The sequence below is a fragment of the Zootoca vivipara genome, chromosome 6, assembly GCF_965207765.1.
Source record: "Zootoca vivipara chromosome 6, rZooViv2.hap1.1, whole genome shotgun sequence".
NCBI lineage: Eukaryota > Metazoa > Chordata > Lepidosauria > Squamata > Lacertidae > Zootoca > Zootoca vivipara.
In genome coordinates, this window is record NC_142589.1 from 34,877,520 (window position 1) to 34,899,018 (window position 21,499).

At 42.2% G+C, this 21,499-nt stretch overlaps 1 protein-coding gene across 3 annotated transcripts in view; it reads left to right on the forward strand.

Annotated features, from left to right (window-relative positions):
• The first annotated feature begins 755 nt into the window (after window positions 1-755).
• USP10 (ubiquitin specific peptidase 10) overlaps window positions 756-21,499 on the forward strand; it is a 38,201-nt gene continuing 17,457 nt past the window's right edge. The window contains exons 1-4 of one of the 3 annotated variants that reach the window (XM_035118143.3): window positions 756-896; window positions 17,664-17,732; window positions 18,156-18,279; window positions 19,522-20,544. In XM_035118143.3, coding sequence (XP_034974034.1) covers window positions 876-896; window positions 17,664-17,732; window positions 18,156-18,279; window positions 19,522-20,544 — 1,237 coding nt within the window. In that variant the 5' untranslated portion in view covers window positions 756-875. The remainder of the gene's footprint in view (window positions 897-17,663; window positions 17,733-18,155; window positions 18,280-19,521; window positions 20,545-21,499) is intronic. The other 2 variants (XM_035118145.3, XM_035118146.3) reach the window with 2 other exon arrangements.

Sequence of the window (21,499 nt, forward strand, 5' to 3'; positions counted from 1 at the left end):
ACAAGAAAAAGCACCATCCACAACTCTTGTCAGTGTTGCCATCCTATTCATTCATTCACATTCCGCCCACTGTTGAAACAATCCTAACTGCGCCTGCGCAGCACAAGCGGTTCAGCATTTCTTTGCTCATGCGTACCAAACAGAACCGCCCAATCCCGCCCCTTGACAGTGTTGCGCACGCGCGGAATATTCATTCATCTCTTAATACAGCAAGCCCACATGCGCGCTCTCGAGCTCCGCGGTCGAACTACGCACGCGCAAAATGCACTTTTATTCTTTCTTCTCCGCCTTGAGAGCCGCATGCGCAGAACCCTCCTCACCCCGCCCCGCCTTTTCCCTCACATTCAGCAGCATTGATTTGCCTTTATCCCAGCGCAACATAGGGAAGAGCTGCGCATGCGTAATGTATCACCAGCCTCCCGTTTCTCTCCGCCTTGCTTCCCCCCCCTTTCCTCCAATCCCCACTTCGTTCTCTCACGGTCGCTTGCCGAAGAAGCTGCGCACGCGCAAAAACGTGCTCGCTTGCGCCTCCCTCTCTCCCTCCTGTCAATCTCGGGCCATCCCCGATTACGCGCGCGCGCGAGGGGAAGGAACGCGAGATCCTCGACAAGAGCCCTTTTTTGTCAAGGCGCGTGCACGCGCGCGACAGGGACAGACACCGGAGCGCGCGGCGTGAGCCAGGATGACTAGGTGCGCTCGCGCCTTTGCGCAGGCGCAGCTGCCCGCCCCGCCTCGCGCTGCCCGCCCTCTCCTGTGTGGTGTGTGTGCGCGAAGAGAGAAGATGGCGGCGGCGGGGCCAGCAGCGTGAGGCGTTGAGGGAGACGCTGAGCTCGCTGCTGCCGCCGCCTCCCCCGCCGAGTGGGGACGGGGGCGCCATGGCCGTCCACGGCGCGCAGGTAAACGCCTCAAGCCGAGCCCGGAGGCCGCCACCTTTTATTCCCTTTCCCTGCCTGAAGGGGTTTCCCCTCCGCGCTGTGGCCCGGCCAGGCCTCGCCTCCTCCTCGGGGCAGGAGCACGCTGCGTGTGTGCCTGGCTTGGCAAGGGCTGGGCCTACCCGGCCGATTTCTGCAGGCTCATCGCGTCGTGTGTGTGTGTCATGGCGAGCGAGCGGCTTGTGGCGGGAGGGCTTTCTCCCCGCTAAGCCACGGGGCGCCTCTCTCTCCTCTCTGTACATGATGAAAAGGAGGGGCTGGTGGTGGGGGGGCGCGCGCGTGCTCGCGGAGGAGGACAGCCAGGCGAGGGGTTTAAAGGCAGCCATCCCATTGCACACTTTTCTTGGAATTAAGCAGGAAGGAAGAAATTGCGGGTGGGTGGGTGGGGTTGGGGAGAGAAAAAATATTGGGTATGCGGGATTTTATACCCCCTCCCGAGTTTCAAGCACACATGGGTAGGGGGTTTCATCGATACATTAGTAAGGATGAATTTCCTTGAGCGGGTTTATTCGGAGAACAAAACCCATTGGTAGGACTTCACATTTTGTTTTGTTTTACTCGCAGTTTAAAGCGGGAGGAGGGGTTGTGTTGTTGCAGCTTTGCAGCTTGATTCTCTGAGCAGGTTAGGGAAACCGGCCAATATTCAGTCATGAGACTTTGCTCCTGGGTAAGAGTGCGCTCTTAGGAAACCTAACAGCGTGCTTTGAGGGAGTAAGTCTCCCTAGGTTCGGCCATAGGGTGTTATAGGTAAAGGGATATAGGTTTACAGTGGAACCTCGGTTTATGAACACCTCGGTTTATGAATTTTCGGTTTATGAACGCCGCGTACCCATCTGGAACGGATTAATCCACTTTCCATTACTTTCAATGGGAAAGTTCGCTTCAGTTTATGAACGCTTCAGTTTATGAACAGACTTCCGGAACCAATTACACCCATGCTTCAGTTTATGAACGCTTCAGTTTAAGTACTCCATGGACCCATCTGGAACGGATTAATCCACTTTCCATTACGTTCAATGGGAAAGTTCACTTCAGTTTATGAACGCTTACTCCGCGGACCGCCTGGAACGGATTAATTCACTTTCCATTACTTTCAATGGGAAAGTTCGCTTCAGTTTATGAACGCTTCAGTTTATGAACAGACTTCCGGAACCAATTGTGTTCATAAACCGAGGTACCACTGTACTCAAGAGTATAAGCCTCATAGATTGCATAGGATTGTTGCAGCTTTTCAGCCAGGCACCCTTTACTTTTGTTGTTGTTGTTGTTGTTGTTCAGGAGTGAGTTTCCCTGGGTTCAGGTATAGAATTTTACTGCTAATGTTGTTGGACTATAACTCCCATCTCCCTGATAACGCCATGCTAGCTGGGGCTGATTCCAGCTTGATCCCTGAGCAGGCTTATTATTATTAGGAAGTGAATTATACTACATTCATAATAGGACTTTGGTCCTAGATAAGTGTGCATAGGGTTGTAACCTCAGTCTTTATACATTTTTAAGTGGGTGGGTAGATTAACTTTGGGGGTAGAAATGAAATTTTGCCAGTGATGGAGGCAACAAATATGGAAGGTAGGGAAATACCGAAAGTAGGAACTGCTTTTTGTAGAGGAGGGGAGGGAATTGGAAAAAAGTGCCCACGGTTGCTCTGTGCTGAGCGAGTACATTTCAAATGGACTTGCATCCATTCATTCACTCTTTAGTTCTCACATGCTTAACTTGGAAGTTTTATTCCTTGCTCACGATTATAGACTGCCAGACATGCATGAGAGTTAAAAGTATTGAACAGGTACTAATTGCCAGTAGTTTTATACTTGTTTGTTGCACTCTGGTAGTAGGTGAATACACGGGGTATACATAGGACACACAAATAACTGGGAAGATTTCTTTTGCTCATAGAACTTGCATCTAAAGGTCATATAATTGAAATAACTCATGTTGAGGCAGGATTCTCTACCTTCAGGCCTTCCTGAAAACATTACAAGACTGCAAAACAGTCTACAATCAGCCTCACTAAAGTAAGGTGGAGGATCTGGGCACACTATGCTAGGACACTGAAGGACAAGGACATTGTTTTAGTAAAATGAATTTGTATGACTTGCACAAAGCAGCTATGTCACTGACTATGGATGAAGGTGACTCACACCCTAGAGTACCCAGTAGTCTGACCTATATTAAAAAAACAAAACACCATCTTAATATGATGGAGCATGTTGACCCCTGGGATTTCAAAGAAACAAGATTATCTCTTCAAGAGAGAGAAAATGTTACTTAAATGCCAGTATAACTTGTTTTGTATCAAATTTCTAGATTTGGGATTCATCTGATGTCTTGGTTTGCAGAATGAGTAATACAAATCCCTTCCTATTCCCAAGTTATTTTCTAGGAGATCTTTGTTTTGGGTAAGGCAGTGGCAAATACTAAGTGCTGTTTTCACAGAGAAAATTGGAGGGGTATTAATATTGAAATATCCTGAGAACTTGGGGTACAATTGCAATGAATCTTTGTCTAGCCAGTTAGAAAATATAACTTGATACTTCAGGAAAAAAGAGATTGGATATGAGTCTTAGAACTGAGACACATGGTGGTATCTTCTACATCATAATCTGAATTCTGCTATGTATGATGCCTAGTTGTTTTGATCTGGAACTGTTACTACTTTGCTGTTTGGATCTAATTCTTGATTTGGCTGTTTAATAAATTTGTAGAGGTTCTTTGGTCAGTGCCTTGGGAAATATAGAAAATGACAAGCAAAACATGAGTGTAGGCATTTTGTGGTTGTATGTTACTGTTCTACTTGGTTTTCCCCTAGCTCAGGGGTCAGCAAACATTTTCAGCAGGGGGCTGGTCCACTGTCCCTCAGACCTTGTGGGGGGCTGGACTATATTTTGAAAAAAATTATGAACGAATTCCTATGCCCCACAAATAACCCAGAGATGCATTTTAAATAAACGGACACATTCTACTCATGTAAAATCATGCTGATTCCTGGACTGTCTGTGGGCCGGATTTAGAAAGCAATTGGGCCACTTCTGGCCCCTGGGCCTTAGTTTGGGGACCCCTGCCCTAGCTTTTTGTTCTCATCAAAGACTTGTGAAATAAAGTGTTGTTCTCCAATTGTACTGTTAGGCTACTGATGCCCAGAATGTTTCAGTTCAGCCAGATCTCCAACTTGCTGCCTTCCATATGTTTTGAATTACAGCTTCCATCATCCCCAACCAGCATGGCCATATTGGCTGAGGCAGATGGGAATTGGACTCCAAAACATTTGGAGGGCTTCAGTTCGGGAAGTCTGTCTTTGGTAGTGTGTCCCTGTCTGATGTGGGATATATATACAGGTTTAGTATAAGTTTTATACCCACTAGTTATTACTGTGTTTCTTTAGTATTACCTGTATGGTTGATCTTATTATTGGCCTCTCTAAACATATCTTTAATTTGTATACTTGGATGATCAGTTTGCAATTAAGTTTCCTTTTCAGTGATGTAATTGGGGGACTAGCAGTTGCTGCTAGGTGAACACAAATGACACCTATAGTCTGTATACAGTGGTACCTCCACTTACAAATAACTCTACTTACAAATTTTTCTACTTACAAATGGAGCTCCGTCCGCCATCTTGGATGCTGTTTAGATAGGATTTTTTCTACTTACAAATTTTTAGATGGGGTTGCTTCGACTTATGAAGTTTTTCTCCCAATGCATTCCTATGGGATTCGACTTACAAATTTTTTCGACTTACAAATGTGTGTTCAGAACGCATTAAATTCGTAAGTAGAGGTACCACTGTACATTCTTTCTGGCTAGTCTTTTGGGCATGGCTTAATTTATACAGTGAAGGGCCATAGTTCAGTGGTAGAGCATCTGCTTTGTATGCAGAAGGTCCTAAGATCAAACCCTGGTCTTTCCAGGGAAAATACTCTGTCTGAAATGTTGGAAAGCTGCTGTCAGTAACTGTTGACAGTATGTGCTAGATGGACCATGGGTTAAACCAAAGGTTAGTTCTACTCAGAGTGGACCCATTGAATTTAATGGGCCTAAGTTAATCATGTCCATTAATTTCAAATATTTTACTCTTGGTTGGGTAGAACTAATATTGGAAACAACCTCAGTGGTATAAAGTAGCTTACTATGTTCCTGTAGGAAGTTGCTTTATAGAGCAGTCCAAACTGCATATCTGCCATGCTGTAGTGTAGAGGGATTTGGATGCGCTTCAGCCTGGTGAGTAACACGAAAGTGCTTCCGCCCAAGGGATAGACAGACAGAAGTTAGAGCAAACACCAAAATGGCCTAATCTGGCCTCCTTGCTGCACCAGTCTGAGAGCTGGTGTAACAGAGTCATTTTTCTTCTACCCTGGATGGCATGAAAGGCAGGGTTTTGGATGTGGCTGTGGCCGTAGCTGCAGTGTTCCATTAAGTACCACTGCTGTGCGGCAGAAATTCTAGCTCAATATTGCCTGCACAGACTGGCAGTGGCCCTATTGATTGGGAATCCTTCTCAGGCTATCCAGATGATGCCAGATTCAACCTGGGACCTTCTGCATTCAAAACAGCTGCTCTACCACTGAAGTGTGTAGATACACACTGTCCATATAGAGTCCATGTAACATTTAAGTGAAAGTAAAGAGTGTGGGCCATGGTTGGTGTGGCTATACCAGTATTTACCCTGTCAACGGTTTGTTTGTTTGTTTTTAAAAGGCAGTACCCTTCAACCCTCCCCCTAGTATTGGTGTAGATCTGGCTGTGTGTGTCCCATAGACGGTTGCTTGATTTTCTAATCGTGGTTAAGAGCCCCAGAGCTCTTGCAGGCATGTGTGGTCTCTCTTGCATAGGAATTTGCCCTTTTCTTTTCGCTTTGGTGCTAGCTATGGTTGGTGTTATGAAAGCAAAATTTGGATATTGTGCAGCATTCTGCCTGTACTGATTGATAGTGGGAAAGGTTTATAGAGATGGTAGTAAACCTTTCAAAATACATGAAGAATGAGAGAAACATGCCTTAAAGTATTCTTATTTAAAGGTGTTTTTTTTGCGAAACAGGATTTTCTGAACACCTAAAAAGAAGTTGCATTTGCATTTCTAGCATTTTATATAGATTAAAATGTGGTCATTGGATTCAAAATTATTTTAGTAATAAGCAATTGGACTTATTTAATGCCAGAGAAGCCTCATGGACATGATTCTTTGCAGTTTGTATCTGGTGCAGTGGCTAGAGTGATTGTCCTGAAAGGTAGGATAGAAATCTTTTAATAAATAGCGTGTTAGATTTGATTAGAAGAAGCCAAGGTTCACATAAATGAACAGCTGCAAAGCTTAGTAGATGGCCTTAGACAAGATACAATCTCTCAGCCTAATCCACTTCTCAGGGTTGTTGAGCATTGTGTGCAGTAACGTTTCTTGTTTGTCATAGATTTGTTCCTGGTTATAAGAAGTCATTTAGGAGAAGCTGGTGACATGTTTGCATGTGGGTGTAATGGTGTCCCAACTGACTCATGAACACGCTGCTCTTTGCTACTTCAAGGACTGACCAATTAGTAATAGTTATCACTTATATTGGTTTTTGCAAGTTTAAAAGCATTATCTCAGTACTTGGTAAAATGAAGCAGCTTCTAGTTTGTGTACATGGATGAATAGCAGCAGCAGTCTAATACAGGCATCCCCCCACTTAATGTGCAATCAACTCGTGTGCGACCATGTATTCATGTGGCACTGGGAAATAAAAACTTCAAATAAATAATTCAATTCAAACCTGAAATGGAGGGAGAGAGCTGGAAAGTTTTTGTGGCTCATGAGGAGACCCTCCCCAGAGCCTGAAGAGCTCGCTGGTGAGCCAAAAGTCCAGAAAGAAAGCTTTAAAAAGCTATTAAAAGAAAAGGAGTCCAAGGGTTCCGAAATGGTGTGCAGGAGCTCTCACTGCTTTCAGGTTATCCTGGTCAACAGCTGTTGGGCAGGAAGCTGTATTGCAGCAGGCTCTCTACTTAGGCAAATTTCACTTATGCGTGTGGTGCCCAGAAGACAACCCTCTCATAAGTGGTGAGTCGCCTGTATTTGGAACTAAAGACACCATTTGGCAATGATAGCAGTGGCGCAATAGACTGTACAGTAGTGTAGTAACAGGCAAGTGGTAAAAGTCAGTTTCTGACAACGGTTCTGTAAACTAGACCAGTATTACTACTATTCCCTGTATAGCAGATGGGGGTGGAATTGAATTTGAGGGCTAGTGGTTTGCCAAAGACTTCTTAGCAAATTTTCATTAGAGATGATATTTATGTAAGTTATAGACTGCGGGGGTAGCCAACATGGTGCTTTCTAGATGTTGGAGAGTGTCTGATCAGCTCACTGGCCAGCATAGCTAGTATACAGGGATGGATGGCCATTGTAGTCTAGCAACATCTAGATGGCACCACATCGATTATTCTTGTTATACATTTCTTAAGTTGTCCAGGTGCAGGTCCTGCAACCATGTTGAAATTATAAAATGATAGTTGCTGTAAATTGATTTCCACCTATAACCTGTCAGCTTTTCACTTGCAACATCTGTTTAAATACTGTGTTAGGTTAGATTGATCCCACTGAAGTAAGTAGCAAATGTTCTTTTAATTGTTTGATCTCAGGCTTGGCTAACTTCAGTTTGTTAGTTTAGAGTCTTTGATTTCAGTGCGGATTTTTCTGCTTAAAATTTCCTTAACAGGCTCATTCTCAAACTACTAGATGTACACCTTAACCTTTCTTGCTTGAATAACTTTGATAGAATAGATCTCATTTATCTTACTATAGCTTCTCTCTGATAATCATTCAGGATTTTTGTTTCTTCATACTTATTAGGCAAATACGCTGTCTGTTAATTCCCTTGTTAAAGGGTCTTGTTCCACTGTGATTAGGTTAGTCATTGTATAGCACAGATATGTGGGTTTTTAAGGTGGTACAGTAATACAATTACTTTTAAAAAGAAGCAAAATATTAACACGAGCATTTCTGCAACCAGATGAAAACACTCATCATTTGTTAGAATATGCTGTTCTGTATATAGTAATATTTCTATATATTAAGGCTAGGGGGCATTAAGTAGACACTGCCAGGAAGGCCACTGATTTTCTTGGAGTTTAGACCAGTATTCCTGAAAACCCTTTAGAGCAGGGGTGTCAAACTCAAATTCATCGGGGGCCGCATCAGCAGTTTGGTCACCCTCAAAGGGCCGGTTGTATCTGTAGGACTATGTGTTCACTCTTTATTATCATAAATTATTGTCACTGCATTCAATTATTACTGTTTTTTGTAATAATGTAAGTAATAACTAGCTCTGAAAGCGGAAACATAGAATAATGGCAAGTAGATATTCAAATGTACAATTATTGTACAATTTATTGAAAAATGATTTTTGATAACTGCACTGGGTGGTGGAGGCTCGCTAGGGTTTCATGCAGGACCTTTGCAGAGCTACTTTGCAGAGGGGAGGGGAGGGGAGGGGAGGGAGGAAGGAAGGAAGGAAGGAAGGAAGGAAGGAAGGAAGAAAGAAAAGAGGGAGTGGGAGGGAGAGAGGAAGGAAGGAAAGAGGGGAGAGAAAGAAGAGTAGGAAATAAGGAAGGGAATAAAGAAGAAAAGAAAAAGAAAGAGGGAGAAAGAAGGAAGGGAGGGAAAGAAAGAATAATAATGAGGGAGAGAAAGAAAGATGGGAAGGAAGGAAGGAAGAAAGAAAGAAAGGAGGGAGCAGGAGGGAGAGAGGAAGGAAAGAGGTGAGAGAAAGAAGAGTAGGAAAGAAGGAATAAAGAAGGAAAGAAAAAGTAAGAGGGAGAGAAGACAGAGATAAAGAAGGAAGGAAGGAGAGGGAAAGAAAGAATAAGAACGAGAGAGAGGAAGAAAGAAAGGGAAGGAGGGGTCACCGCCTTGATTGTGGGCCACATGACGAGGGCCACATGACGAGGTCTGGCGGGCCGGATTTGGCCCCCGGGCCTTGTGTTTGACACCCGTGCTTTAGAGTGTTTAGAAACTTGGTGAGGGAGACAGTTCCAGCCACTCAAGCATTTTTGCAGTAGCATACATATGACAGAAAATGACAGGAGAGCAGTGACTGTCAGAAATCTACATATAAATTTATTTCAGAGTTCAGTATGCGAAAGCAAAGCAGTTAAATCCTAACATTTGGATTTAGGATAACATATACCTACCTAGCAGTTCGAAAGCATGTCAAAATGCAAGTAGATAAATAGGAACCGCTATAGCGGGAAGGTAAACGGTGTTTCCATGTGCTGCTCTGGTTTGCCAGAAGCGGCTTTGTCATGCTGGCCATATGACCTGGAAGTTATACGCCGGCTCCCTCGGCCAATAATGCGAGATGAGCCAATAATGCGAGATGAGCGCGCAACCCCAGAGTCGGTCACGACTGGACCTAATGGTCAGGGGTCCCTTTACCTTTTATACCTACATAGCAAATAAGTTTGCAAAAGTGGAAAGGCAGGATACACCTCTAATAAATAAGCTACCTGCTCAAAACATTTTGGCAAGTCATATAAACAACCATTATTTTATAAAATGTAGTCTTAGAGTTGACAAAAAATTATGTCCTCGCTGTTACTCAGTGTAGATGTGTTTTCAATCCTTGTGCATTCTGATTGTAAATGGGTACTTGGAAATATGTACCTCTAGTTTCAGTGAAACTTAACTCCCACATAGTTGTGTTAGGATTACAGCCGAAGTTGAAAGGCCATAGTATGCCCTCAAGTATACCTTTACCTGTAGCATCTGTCCAGAAGCCTTGACTTCTGAGTACTAGCCTGAGACATTGCACATCAAGTCTTGTTATGGAAAATGGCTAGGCAACAACAAAACAACAACAACACCCCAGCTTGACTTTATCTTCTTGTTTCTAGCAGTTATTTGGTTGCAGTAGCTTTCAGGGGCTAAATAACTTGACGTTGAAATACTGTACTGTTGCTAACTTTATTGGAGTAGTGGGCTTGCAGCAGAATGAAATAACAGGCTGGACTTGAGCACTTCAGAGTATATGGGGAGATGCAGTTTTGGAATACTCCCCTATGAGCATCCTGCAGATGGAAAACTAGAACTTTAGCGGGAAGATACAAACCTCTTTGCTGCTGTGGTGGTTTCCTGTTTTCTGGGAATTTAATAAGGAAGATTTCAGTAATGTGATTCTGTATCTGCAGCCTTTAGTGGTGCAGCCCATTCTACCACCATATTCTTTTGCATATACAGACCAGCCCTAAGATTCTGCTGCCATGATTCTAGAACAGTTTGAATATCTCTGCCTCATCACCTTCATTTTACACTGAAGGTGGTGTTTTAGTTTGAAAGGCAAGCATGCCATTGCTCTGGGTTTATTATAGTAACATAGCTGTCAAAAGTTTCATAGATCTTTCCACCAAGGAAACTTCTGTACTGTGATATCCCATGTTTCATTATATGCAAAATACATTGGATATGCAGTATTTTGTTGTGTTTTGTTTAAAACATGCTTTCTACTTGGAATTACGTTTAGATGGGCAGTATTGTACAAATAGTGGTAGCCTTGAAAGCTGTTGTGAAATTACTGGAATGACATAAGAGAAGAGAAATTTCTACCTGTTTTGTTCTGTGCAAATCAATTGGGTAGAATAATTTTAGTGCTCTTCAGCATTATAGATGTAAAATTTCTGGGAATTTTGAATCCTCACTGGAGGATGCAATTTTTTACCCTGAGGGATTTGGGGAGAAAGGGATTTTCTTTTTTAATGGAAGGAAAATCATTTCAAAAGCTTTCTTTACCTAGGAGAATAGTTACAAAAGTTGAACCTCAAATATAAATTCCAGGTAAGGGGTACTTTGTGACCAGGAATTGTTAATATGAAATGAGAGTGTGGAAAATTGGGTGAAGGAATTAATGTATATGCAGCTAAGCAAGATGTAAAAAAAAAACTGTCATGGAATGCTGGGTGGGAAGTCAGACAGAACTATTGTGTAAAAATGGGAAAGAAGTGTAATGTTAAACTCAAAAACAAAAATCTTAGAAGCTTACTTTCTTATCAAAAGTGACTTTGTTACTTTAAGAACATAAAATGCATAATGTATAACTTGTTTTAGCATTCATCTCATATATTAAAAATACAATTTATTCTGACAAGCTGCTGAACTGTAAGGAGTCTAGCTTCTCTTATGTTGTTGCAAGTTTATGAAGATCAGGAAAAACCCCAATAAAGATGAGCCATCAACATAATAATTAAACAAACTATTATTTACTCTTAAAATTATTGTGTCTCTTCCAGTCCTGCACAGTGTCAAGCAGACATAAAGCACTAATTTGTTTATTAAAAGAGCCAAGAAAAAGGGTAGAGGAAACAAAATTCACTACAGTGGTACCTCTGGTTATGAACTTAATTCGTTCTGGAGGGCTGTTCTTAACCTGAAACTGTTCTTAACCTGAAGCACCACTTTAGCCAATGGGGCCTCCTGATGCCACTGCGCTGCCGGAGCATCATTTCTGTTCTCATCCTGAAGCAAGTTCTTAACCTGAGGTACTATTTCTGGGTTAGCAGAGTTTGTAACCTGAAGTGTTTGTAACCTGAAGCATTTGTAACCCGAGGTACCACTGTAAATGAAATGTATTCAGTTGCTTTCTCTTCATATTTAACATGGACTTCTAGAAATTGAAAGTTTACCCAGATGGAAACACATGTTTACTCTTTCCCGTGTCAGTTTATTTCTTAATTTGGTATATTTCCAAACATAGACCAGTTTCTTTCACATGCTTCAGAATATGGAGGAATCTGAAGTAGGTAAGAAGCAAGAGCTGGAGGCTTTGTTGTGCAAAGGCTTTGCCACCATGTTGCAAGAGAGATATGTTTGGCAGGATCCCAGACTACATTTCTTAGCCGAATACCTGACGTTTTGTACTCTGCAATATTTGAAAGTACCTTTCCAGCATCAATTCCTAAGTGTGCTGCTTGTTTTGTAATCCATTCAAATGCGGAAGTAGTAATACCATCATAGGATTGATTTATTATTATTATTATTATTTCAATTTCTATACTGCTTAATACTGTATATTTTAAAAATATCTCTAAGCAGTGTACGGGAAACTGAAACAACAACAGAGAACTTTAACAAAATATTGCAAAACTACACAGTTACATATAAAAATGATACATTGATTCACCCAGGGTCAAACAAACTCAGCTCACCCACAAAAGTTTCACAATGAGAAAAGTTCTTGGAAACAGCGGACATCACCCTAGTCTTTCTTTCTAGACTTGCTTTTTATGGGCAGGCTCAAGGTGGATGGCACTTCCTCAAGCTGTGCACAGCTGTGTTCCATTCAGCTGCACTCTCCACACCCAGTTCCTGGTACAGGGGGTCCAAAGGATGGGTAGAGGGGCCCCCTTCACTCACAACTCTTCCTTCACCCTCTGTCCTCTCCTCTTCTAGCATCTTTACTGTCCCATAGCAGGACATGCTTTTTATGGACAGACACCAAGGGTGGTACTTCCTCAGGCTTCCTACAGCTGTGCCGCCTCCTCCTCCTCCTCCTCCTCCTCCTCCTCCTCCTCCTCCTCCTCCTCCTCCTCCTCCTCCTCCTCCATCTTTTTAGATACTGACTGGCTGCTGTTACATATGCATGCATCACACCCAAGATGGTCTCCAAAGTCACTTGCATTTCTCCTTGAATCTTAGGTCCAACGTATTTGCAGCAGCATGAATTGGATGGCAACAAAATTATGTTGTTCTGTACTTCCAGTCCTTTGAGGCTTAGTGACAAGGAAAAAATAGACCCACTTTGGCTTGCCCCCCCCAAAGCTCCTGTAAAAAAAGCTCAACAACTTCAGGTCCGCTCCCCCCCATTGGCAGATCACTGCCAGCCCCCCCCCCCAGTAGATCGCAGTCTCTTGGGAGTTGGATGTCCCTGCTTTAGAAGAAAGCCTTCATACTTAAGTTGATTCTCATTCTTCTCTGAATCTTTGTGTCTGCCATATTGCAAGAACTCTTCCACATGAACATAATAATATAGACAACCTAAACACTTCAGTTTCAGTTTACTGCCATAAACATTCTACATGCTGTTGTCTGCTTTGTACAGGTCTGTTTGTAGTAGAACTTGCTGGCCTTGAGCCACTGGATTATAGTCATTTGTCAGTTTAATGCTGCTTCAGCAAAGTAGATATTGAGTTTGAAAGAACTGCGTTGCTAGAGCTGCAGTTTTTTTCTGTTCAGTTGAAATGCTTTATATATAACCATTTAACATACCACTCAGGATTAAGGAACTTTGTGTGGAACAATGGTGCTTCATGGCAGGAGAGCTTCTAGCAGTTCTAAAGCATGTTTATAATTGAGACTAGAAATTCCTGCTTTTCCTCTGCATTATTCACGTTCTTCAAAATAAGCAGCTTGTGAAAAGTATATACTGTGCAGTGGTAGTGAACTTTAGTGTACAGTGTCCAGTAGTAAATGTGCATATTGCTTTGGCTCTGTGGAAGCTTCCAAGGAAGGCTTCTTTGTGACTGCAGTTCTCTCTTTGGGAAAGATGGGACTAATATATAGAAACATTTTTCTGAAGTGACTTCTCTGTCATAGGGTTACTGTCTGTTTTGTACATTGCACATATTAAATTGTGGGGCATTTTTGCCAAGGTGAAGTCAGAAAGGCTCTTGCAAGTGCACATCAGGGACTGTTAGTTCACTGGTGAGACGATAAGAAGCTTATTAGGTCACTCAGTATCTGATTAAGTTGAAGGTGGCCTGTGTTTGAACAAGAGTTGAGTGTTGTATTGGAAAAGTTAACATGGCCAGCAATATTGAGAATTCTTCAGATGCCAAACTAGATAGTTTGTCATGCAGTACCACATGTAGAGGTGTTTTTTTTGAAAATAAGTGCAGGAATGTCATGGACACAACCCACTGGGATTTGCCTTCACACTGTAACATTTTGTTACATCACACTGCTGTTTTAAATTTGCTAATTTGACTTGACACTTTTTTAAAGCTAATTATTTGGTAGAAAGCTTTTATTATGCCGCAGAAACCACTAATCTCTCAACCCTTCCCCTCAGTAATTGTCAGATAGGTAAAATGTGTTTTTGACTTGTTGTTCTGGTAGTAGCTGCCACAAACCCTCCTCATCAACCTTGAGAGTTCCCTAGCAGGATCTGCAGGTTTTGGAATGCAGATGCTATCTGGGTATGGAGTAGAGTTTCATCGGACAAGTAGACTACTCCCTGCTTTTCCCCCCACCCTCAAATCATCCTGATTTGTTTGTCACACTGAGACAGTAGACACAGCTTTTGAGACTATTGCATTATACATGTGTTCTGTTTGTGATTGGAACAGCTACTTTCACACCCTAGATTGGATGGTGATGTAGTAGTCGGGGTGGTAATCCCAGAGTGTCTGTCTCTGTTTGTATATGACTGACTTAAGTGTCAAATTAAACTTTTCATAATAACTTTTAGGCTTGGAAATGTAAATAGTTTAAAAACGTCTTCAGGTGTTCATGCTATCATAGTTTCTCTAGAATTAGACCAAAATACATAGGTGCATGTCGGAGTGAGAAGGGCTAGTCTGGCTACTGCCTAGCTTCTAATGTTAATCTAAGCATTCTAGGTTCTGAACAAGAAGACTGGGCTTCTGGAGAGAGAAATTGGCTGGATATGCATATGTACTTGAATACAGAGGTGGTAAATTAGACTGCAGGTGGAAAATAATGTTGCTGAATATTTCCTCATGTAAAAAGAAAAGAAAAGAAAGGAAAGAAAAGAAACTTCATACTAAATGGAAAACTAGCATGTTGGGAGAAAAGGCTCCAGTCCAGTGCTGTGCTAATTTTGCTGCTTGTAGAAAAGTAAGTGGTCACTACTAATTGATACCCACTAGCATTCTGAAGGGTTTCAGTCAGTTTTTCTACTTCAGTAGTCTACCACTGAATGGTCTCATTCAGAATAGGGCATTATTGAAGGTGGTGAAATGAGAAGTGTTTAGTGTTTAGTTGGGACTGTTGGTGCCAGGGGAAGGTTGTGATGATATACAAGGTAAGCTTGGCTAGTGTATGAAATTGCTGCACTAACTTTAGATTAGCTGTGGTTGGTTGGTGTATCCTTTGTCTCACAGCATATTTTCATGGCACCCACTATCATCTCTGAATGAGGTGAAGCACTTGACTGTTGGGGCATCCAGCAAAAAATTAACTCACTGGAGTGGGTGTATTTTAGTTTGTGGTGTGGTCACAGTGCTTTGGTCCTGAATAGACAAGTGATTTGCCAGCAGCAGCACCAAGGGGGCAACAACCAAAGCAATATTCAGGGCCAGTCCAAGTTCAGGGTCCACACTTAGCAGAGTTCACAACAAGGTTTAGATGAGAGGGAAGGTCAGAGCACTTCAAGGTCTGGTTTGACACAGGGCACAGAACTGCTACATAGAATGTATCTAGTACCTTCTCTCCAGAGGTTTCCTTGATAGGAAAATCTTACGCTCAAGGAGCTATTACTCCTGAGGAGTCCTTGCCTGCAATCAGACACTTTTCCAGATGGACTAGGCTTCCACCTGGCATTTAAGGCACCACCTTTCCCTTGGTCTTCAGACTGTTCAGTCTCAGCTTCATCTCAGGGTCCTGGCTTTTTGTCACTGGGTGCAGACTGACCTGGGGCCTGGTGTAAGAACAAGGCCTTCTGGGTCTCCTCTGATGAGGGTACATAACACATCTGTTGAGTTGGCTTTGCATCTCTATTTTGCATCTCTTTTTGAGAAGTTCATGGATGCACTTGTCACAGACCTGAGATGATAATGCTTCATTTGACACACTTTCTTGGTGACTGTAATATATCAAGCACTTCACATATTGATTTAAGCCTCTGCGAGAAAAATGTGGTGGGAACAAGTTTTATTTGTGTAACAGCATTTTAAGCTGCATGACTGCATTTCATGCTTCGCATGACTTCATCTAATATGTTTCTAACAAGTTATCATTCAGTACGTTTTTGTGCAAGCAGCTATTTTTACTTTGGTGTGAAATTGTGTCTGTTGAATTGTTGCATTTGAAATGAGTGTTACTCCTTGATTAGTATTGAGAAATCCACTGAAATATGAGAAAGGATTCCAGTATGTTTCAGTTGTGGCTTACTTTGAGGTGTAACATAGTTGATATCAAGCAGCTGCTTAGATGGTACTTAACAGATTAACAAAACTTTAACCAACTTCCAAAAGCAGTTTTCACTTCAGGGCTATAGCTAAAGCAGAATCAGTATTAGAGGCTGCAGCATCATTGCCATTAAAATTCTCATGTTTAGTTTTTGAGCTTTTAAAATCATAAGAGCAGTATCCATTGGAATATTTCCAGTAGCAGAAAGATTTTTGTTTACACAACAAAATGTCCCCTTCCCCTCCATGCCCCCCCATTTGCTCCAGAGAGTTGGGGGAATCCCCAACATAGTTTTTTTGGGGGGGAAGCATGATAATAAGTTACGTTGTTCAGCTAAAAGTCCTTTGTAGTAACTAAACTATTTCGTTGGATACTGCCCAAAGCTCCCAGTATACATTGTTGTTTCCATGACCCTTCATATATGTTCACACCATTAGGGGCATATCTCCATCTGCTTGTTAGAAACTCCATTTGTAAAATTGCTTGAAAGGAATCCCCAGACCAGTGGCGGAGCTTCATGCTCCGGGGGCGGGGCTGGCGCCCGTTCTGGGGGTGGGGCGCACCTCCCGGAGGGGTGGTGCATGCGTTCCAGGGCTGTGGCGCGCCTCCTGGGGGCACGGCACGCGTTCCGGGGGTGGGGCACACCTCCTGGAGGGCCGTGGCACGCGTTCCGGGGGCGTGGCACGTGTTTTGGGGCGGGACGGGCACCCACAATGACGCCCCTTGGAGCCCGCTGCTCGGGGCGCCCGCCCCCACCGCCCCTATCTTCCTACGCCCCTGCCCCAGACTGCAGTTTTTCTCCACTGATTGAAAAAGTGAAGATGCTTGAACGCCAGGATGGCACCTGACATCTTTATCATCTGGAGGTGCATGCCTAGGGTTCCTTGGGTTTGGACTGTTTTTCACATGATAATACCCCATCCTGTATAATTCTGTCAGTTATATTTTATTTACAAAATCAGAATGAATTTCAGGAACCGAATGCTTTTTCTGTGCAGGACCAGTCATTATTGAGAAAAAGAGGTGGGAAATAGGCCAGTATCTATATGTTCTGTCCATGGATCAAATGACTTCTTCTTCTAATTCTCAAAGTTCTTAACCTAGCTCAAGGTTGTCATCTGAACTATCCACATGTTTAACTGAGAATCATCACAGGCAGTCCATCATTTGAAAAATAAGACTTTAGAGCCAGCCATCTTGCCCCAAAATGGCAACTAGACATTCTGTTTTGGCAACTGCAACCTTCATTTAAGGAGCCATTTGGTGCCTAGCTTATATATCTTGCGTTTCTAACACTAATGACATATGTAACCTTTACAGTAGCTGTACACAAGACATGGATGTTTATACAAAAAGCATAAGCATAATTGGTCTAATCTTTCAAAATCTGAATGCTGGGGCCTTCAGTTAACCAGCTACTTGCAGTTTTAGAAGTTGTGGTTGGATAATTGTCAGCTTCTCGTATAAACTAGAGGTCACACAAATTCCCAATGAAGAGATTTCTCAGGATTCTTTTTGACAAAGGCCATTGAAATTTCCAGCGAACATATGCACAACAGCCAAGTTGTGTTGCCGTGATCAACTTCAGTTAATCTAATTAAGTACAATATGTTTTACTTTTTAGTACATCTTTGGGGAATTCAGCCCCGATGAATTTAATCAGTTCTTTGTGACTCCTCGTTGCTCTGTTGAGGTAAGAACTATTTTAAATTTATTTACCTGTATGTGTGAAATCTACTGTATGTTGAAAGCATAGAAGAAAGTTAGTTCAGTATAGATCAGTGAGTACCCTATAATACTGCCACACAATTTTGCTTCACTTCAAATTTTGAATGTTGTTAGTTGTCAATAGCATATCAGTCCGTCCCCAGCCCACCCCATAAATCCAATGTGTTTATTTTATCAGTCAGTCTGGTAAAAGACTGCTGTGTATATCAAATTGTAAAGAAGCAACTGTGAATTAAAGGGCACAGGAGAGCATGTGTACAAGAGAGGAAGGGTGGTTGGTGGTTGGTGGTGGGTTCAGATTGTTCCATTCAGTGCAGACATAAGTTATCTTTGGTGAAATCTTCTTTCCTCACCACCGATGCAACCATTTGTTTTATTTTCTGTACAGCTTCCACCCTACAATGAAACCATTTCATGTGGCCTTAAGTCCACAGGAGAGCTCCATGATGGTAAGAAGCCATTCCTTCTTCACAACTGTTTCCCCAATCCTTTTGAAGTCCATTGTGTTGCAGGTTCGTTTCTTCTGTTCAGCTTTGGGGGTTTGGGTTAGTTTGCTACTTAAATGTACTAACCCAGTTAAACTTATAGCAATCCATATTTTATGGTTTCTTTAGCTAACAGTAAACCCTCACTCCCAACTGATGGCTTTGAAAAGTTCTTTTAAAAGAATCCAGTGATTTTGAGGCTTTGTTGGATCAGTGCTGTTAGTTGTTGATTATTAGGGACTTGTAAATGTTAAAATTTCAGCACTTCTCAATATTGAAATCTGTTTTTCTTTAAGAAAGAGAATGACTTGGACAGGGCTGGAAAAGTAAGCATGACTGATCACTGATCTGTTGAGACATTAATGTATATTGTCTGTATTGAAAGCTTCATTAGATGAAGTTTCTTCCTTGGCACAATTCAGACTTCGTACTGGTTTTAATCTTCACAGGCTAGTCTTATGTATGTTTACTTGAAAGCAAGTGCTACTGGGTTCAATAGGGCTTACTCCCAGAAGAGTGTAAATGAGAGGGCAGCCTTAAATCCCTAAATGTTTGTCCCATATAGACCACCTCAGTTATTAAGATAATCATTAGTGGCCTAGGTGTCACCACCTGCTAAGGGGGTCTGTTTGGGGATGGTACTTCAACTTGGCACCCTTTGTTTCCCAAATTTGATATCTTTTATGGGCCAAATTAAAGTATATTTTCATAGGGTTTCAGCAGTTTTTAACATTGGCCTTTTAAAGCAACTGCTGCTGCTTTGATTACTGATAGTTTTTACTGTCTTATGTATGTTAGCCACCTTTAGAATAGTTATTGAACATATTTTCATCCTTCATTTCAGAAAAAAGTTGCCATTTCTTGGATGCTGGTATCAGATGTTTATGTTGCTTAGTTGCAATGACCTTTGAAATTCCTTGTCTTAGAGATGGGACTATGATGGTTTTACAGAATGTGTTTTTATTTTTCTTGGTCAAAGTCACAGAATTCAACTCTTAGTGCCAGCCATGTGAAATATAGAGCCTTGAACATCCTATTGTTGAAAAGCTTTTGACATCCCAATCTATGCTGACATAGTATTGGAAAAATAATTAAGCTATTTTCATATTTTCAGGCTGCACAATTTATATTTGATTAGGAATGTTTTTTAACATTCATGATAAAAAGGAATAACTTGAGGTGAAGACAAGTGATTGCAAACCTTGTATCTGCCCCCACTTCCCAAGGAAAAAAGCACCACTTTAATAGAAGTTTATTTTTCTCTCCTAGGGGAAGAGTATCAGAGAATTGAATTTGGTGTTAATGAGGTTATTGAGGCAGATTCATCTGTGCTGAATAACAATGACTACAGTATTTCAAGTACTCTGAATCCTCAGGCACCGGAATTCATTCTTGGTTGTGCACCTTCCCAGAAGACGCCTAGTGATATACTCAACGAAGCCAACTATAACTCCATAGACTGCCAGTTCACTGATTCTGCTCTCACTTTGGATAGCAGTTCTAATGCTGAAAATGATAGTTTACCCGGGAGCCTTGGGCAAAGGGAACGCAAAAAGAAGAAGAAAAGACCGCCTGGATATTACAGTTACTTGGAAGATGTTAGTGATGGCATTGTTCCTGCCGAGGCTTTGGTAAATGGGCATGCAAATTCATCAGGACTTAATAGCATAAGCACAGAGGATGTAGACCTTACAGGCGACGTGCCATCGGTCACTCCAAGGACTTGTAACAGCCCTGAAAATTCTGTGGACTTCACTAGCGAAGCTGTGTCTGATGATTCGGTTTCTAGTGCGCTAGATGCTACAAGGACTGCAGGGCAGCCTGAAGTATGCAGTGTTACTAATTTGGAACAGTCTTGTGTCCCCTCCGAAACTGGGAGGGACAGCCCATTAAGGACAGCTGTTGTACAGCCATATGCTGGTACTGATACTACTGAAAACCTTGGTGTTACAAATGGACAAACACTTGAATCCTCTAGTGAGGGCACAGCTGCCAATGGGGTAGACTTGCATCCTGTGGAAAGCACCGACTCAGACCAAACTAAGCCTGAGGATGCTTTGCCTACTACTGAGGCAACCACCCCTGTTTCAGGAGCCGTTTCTGTTAATCAGCCTGCAAAATCATGGGCAAGCCTCTTTCACAATTCCAAACCTTCTGTTTCCATGCCTATGGCTTATGTTGAGACTAAGTATACCCCTCCTGCCACATCTCCTGTGGTCCCTGAGAAACAGGTTGAAGTCAAAGAGGGGCCTGTTCCAGTTTCTGAGGATCCTGTAGCCATAAGGATTGCAGGTATCATTAATGTGCTTCAAGCTTGAGCTACAAAGAGTGTAGGAAGGTTTGAAGGAGTGGAAAGTTTGAGTGAACCTAAATGTCCTAATGCTTTAGTAGCACAATAGTAAGAAAATAATTAACTCTGTGTTGGAGTGATACCTCTTGTTTAGTGTAATGGCTTCCAGCTTTTTGTTAATGTAGTATCTGGTTAAACACACAACTGTGGATTGATGCTTACTTCCTTTTCAGTGTACAAGTAAAAATGAACTCTTGTTTTTATGTGCACACACACGAAAGGATGAGTTTGTTTAGGCTGGAGCAATTTTGTTCTCTCTTCTAGAGCTAACCTTTTGTTGCTGCTGTGAGAGCCTATGTGTGTGACTCAGTTTGGAAAGTTTTGCCAGCTCAGCACTGAAAGCTTGCTATGTTCGGGGGTTCTTTGTTCTTTTTAATAACTCCTTCCACCCAGGACCTCTTTTGGGAGGGCTGAACACTGCTCGTTTATTGCTAGGGAGTATTTGAATAAAACTACTCTCCTTCACTCATACATTTATCTGTCTCACCAACAAATAAAAACACACATTTTACTGGTCCATGGCAGCCTTTGAGCCACCAGACGAACACTGACTTTGAATGTATAAACAGTCTTAATAGTGGCCACCAGGCCTTAGCCTGTGATCTTTGCTGTGAGCACCACATTGTTTTGTAATATCTGATACATATCCAGAATATGCAAGCACATGCAGCTTGACATTCTGCTCATTGTACACAATGTGAAAGTATTCTGTAAAACTGACACATACCCTTTAACATGATAAGGGGGCACAGAATGGTGCTGAAAGCTGCTGATTCTTCAGAAACGTATAACTGTATCAGACATACAGTACAGGCAAGTCCCTATTTGCATGCATTCAAGGCACAAGTGACCAGTGACACGTATGCCATTTTCAGCCCCAGAAGGGGCGGAGTGGGC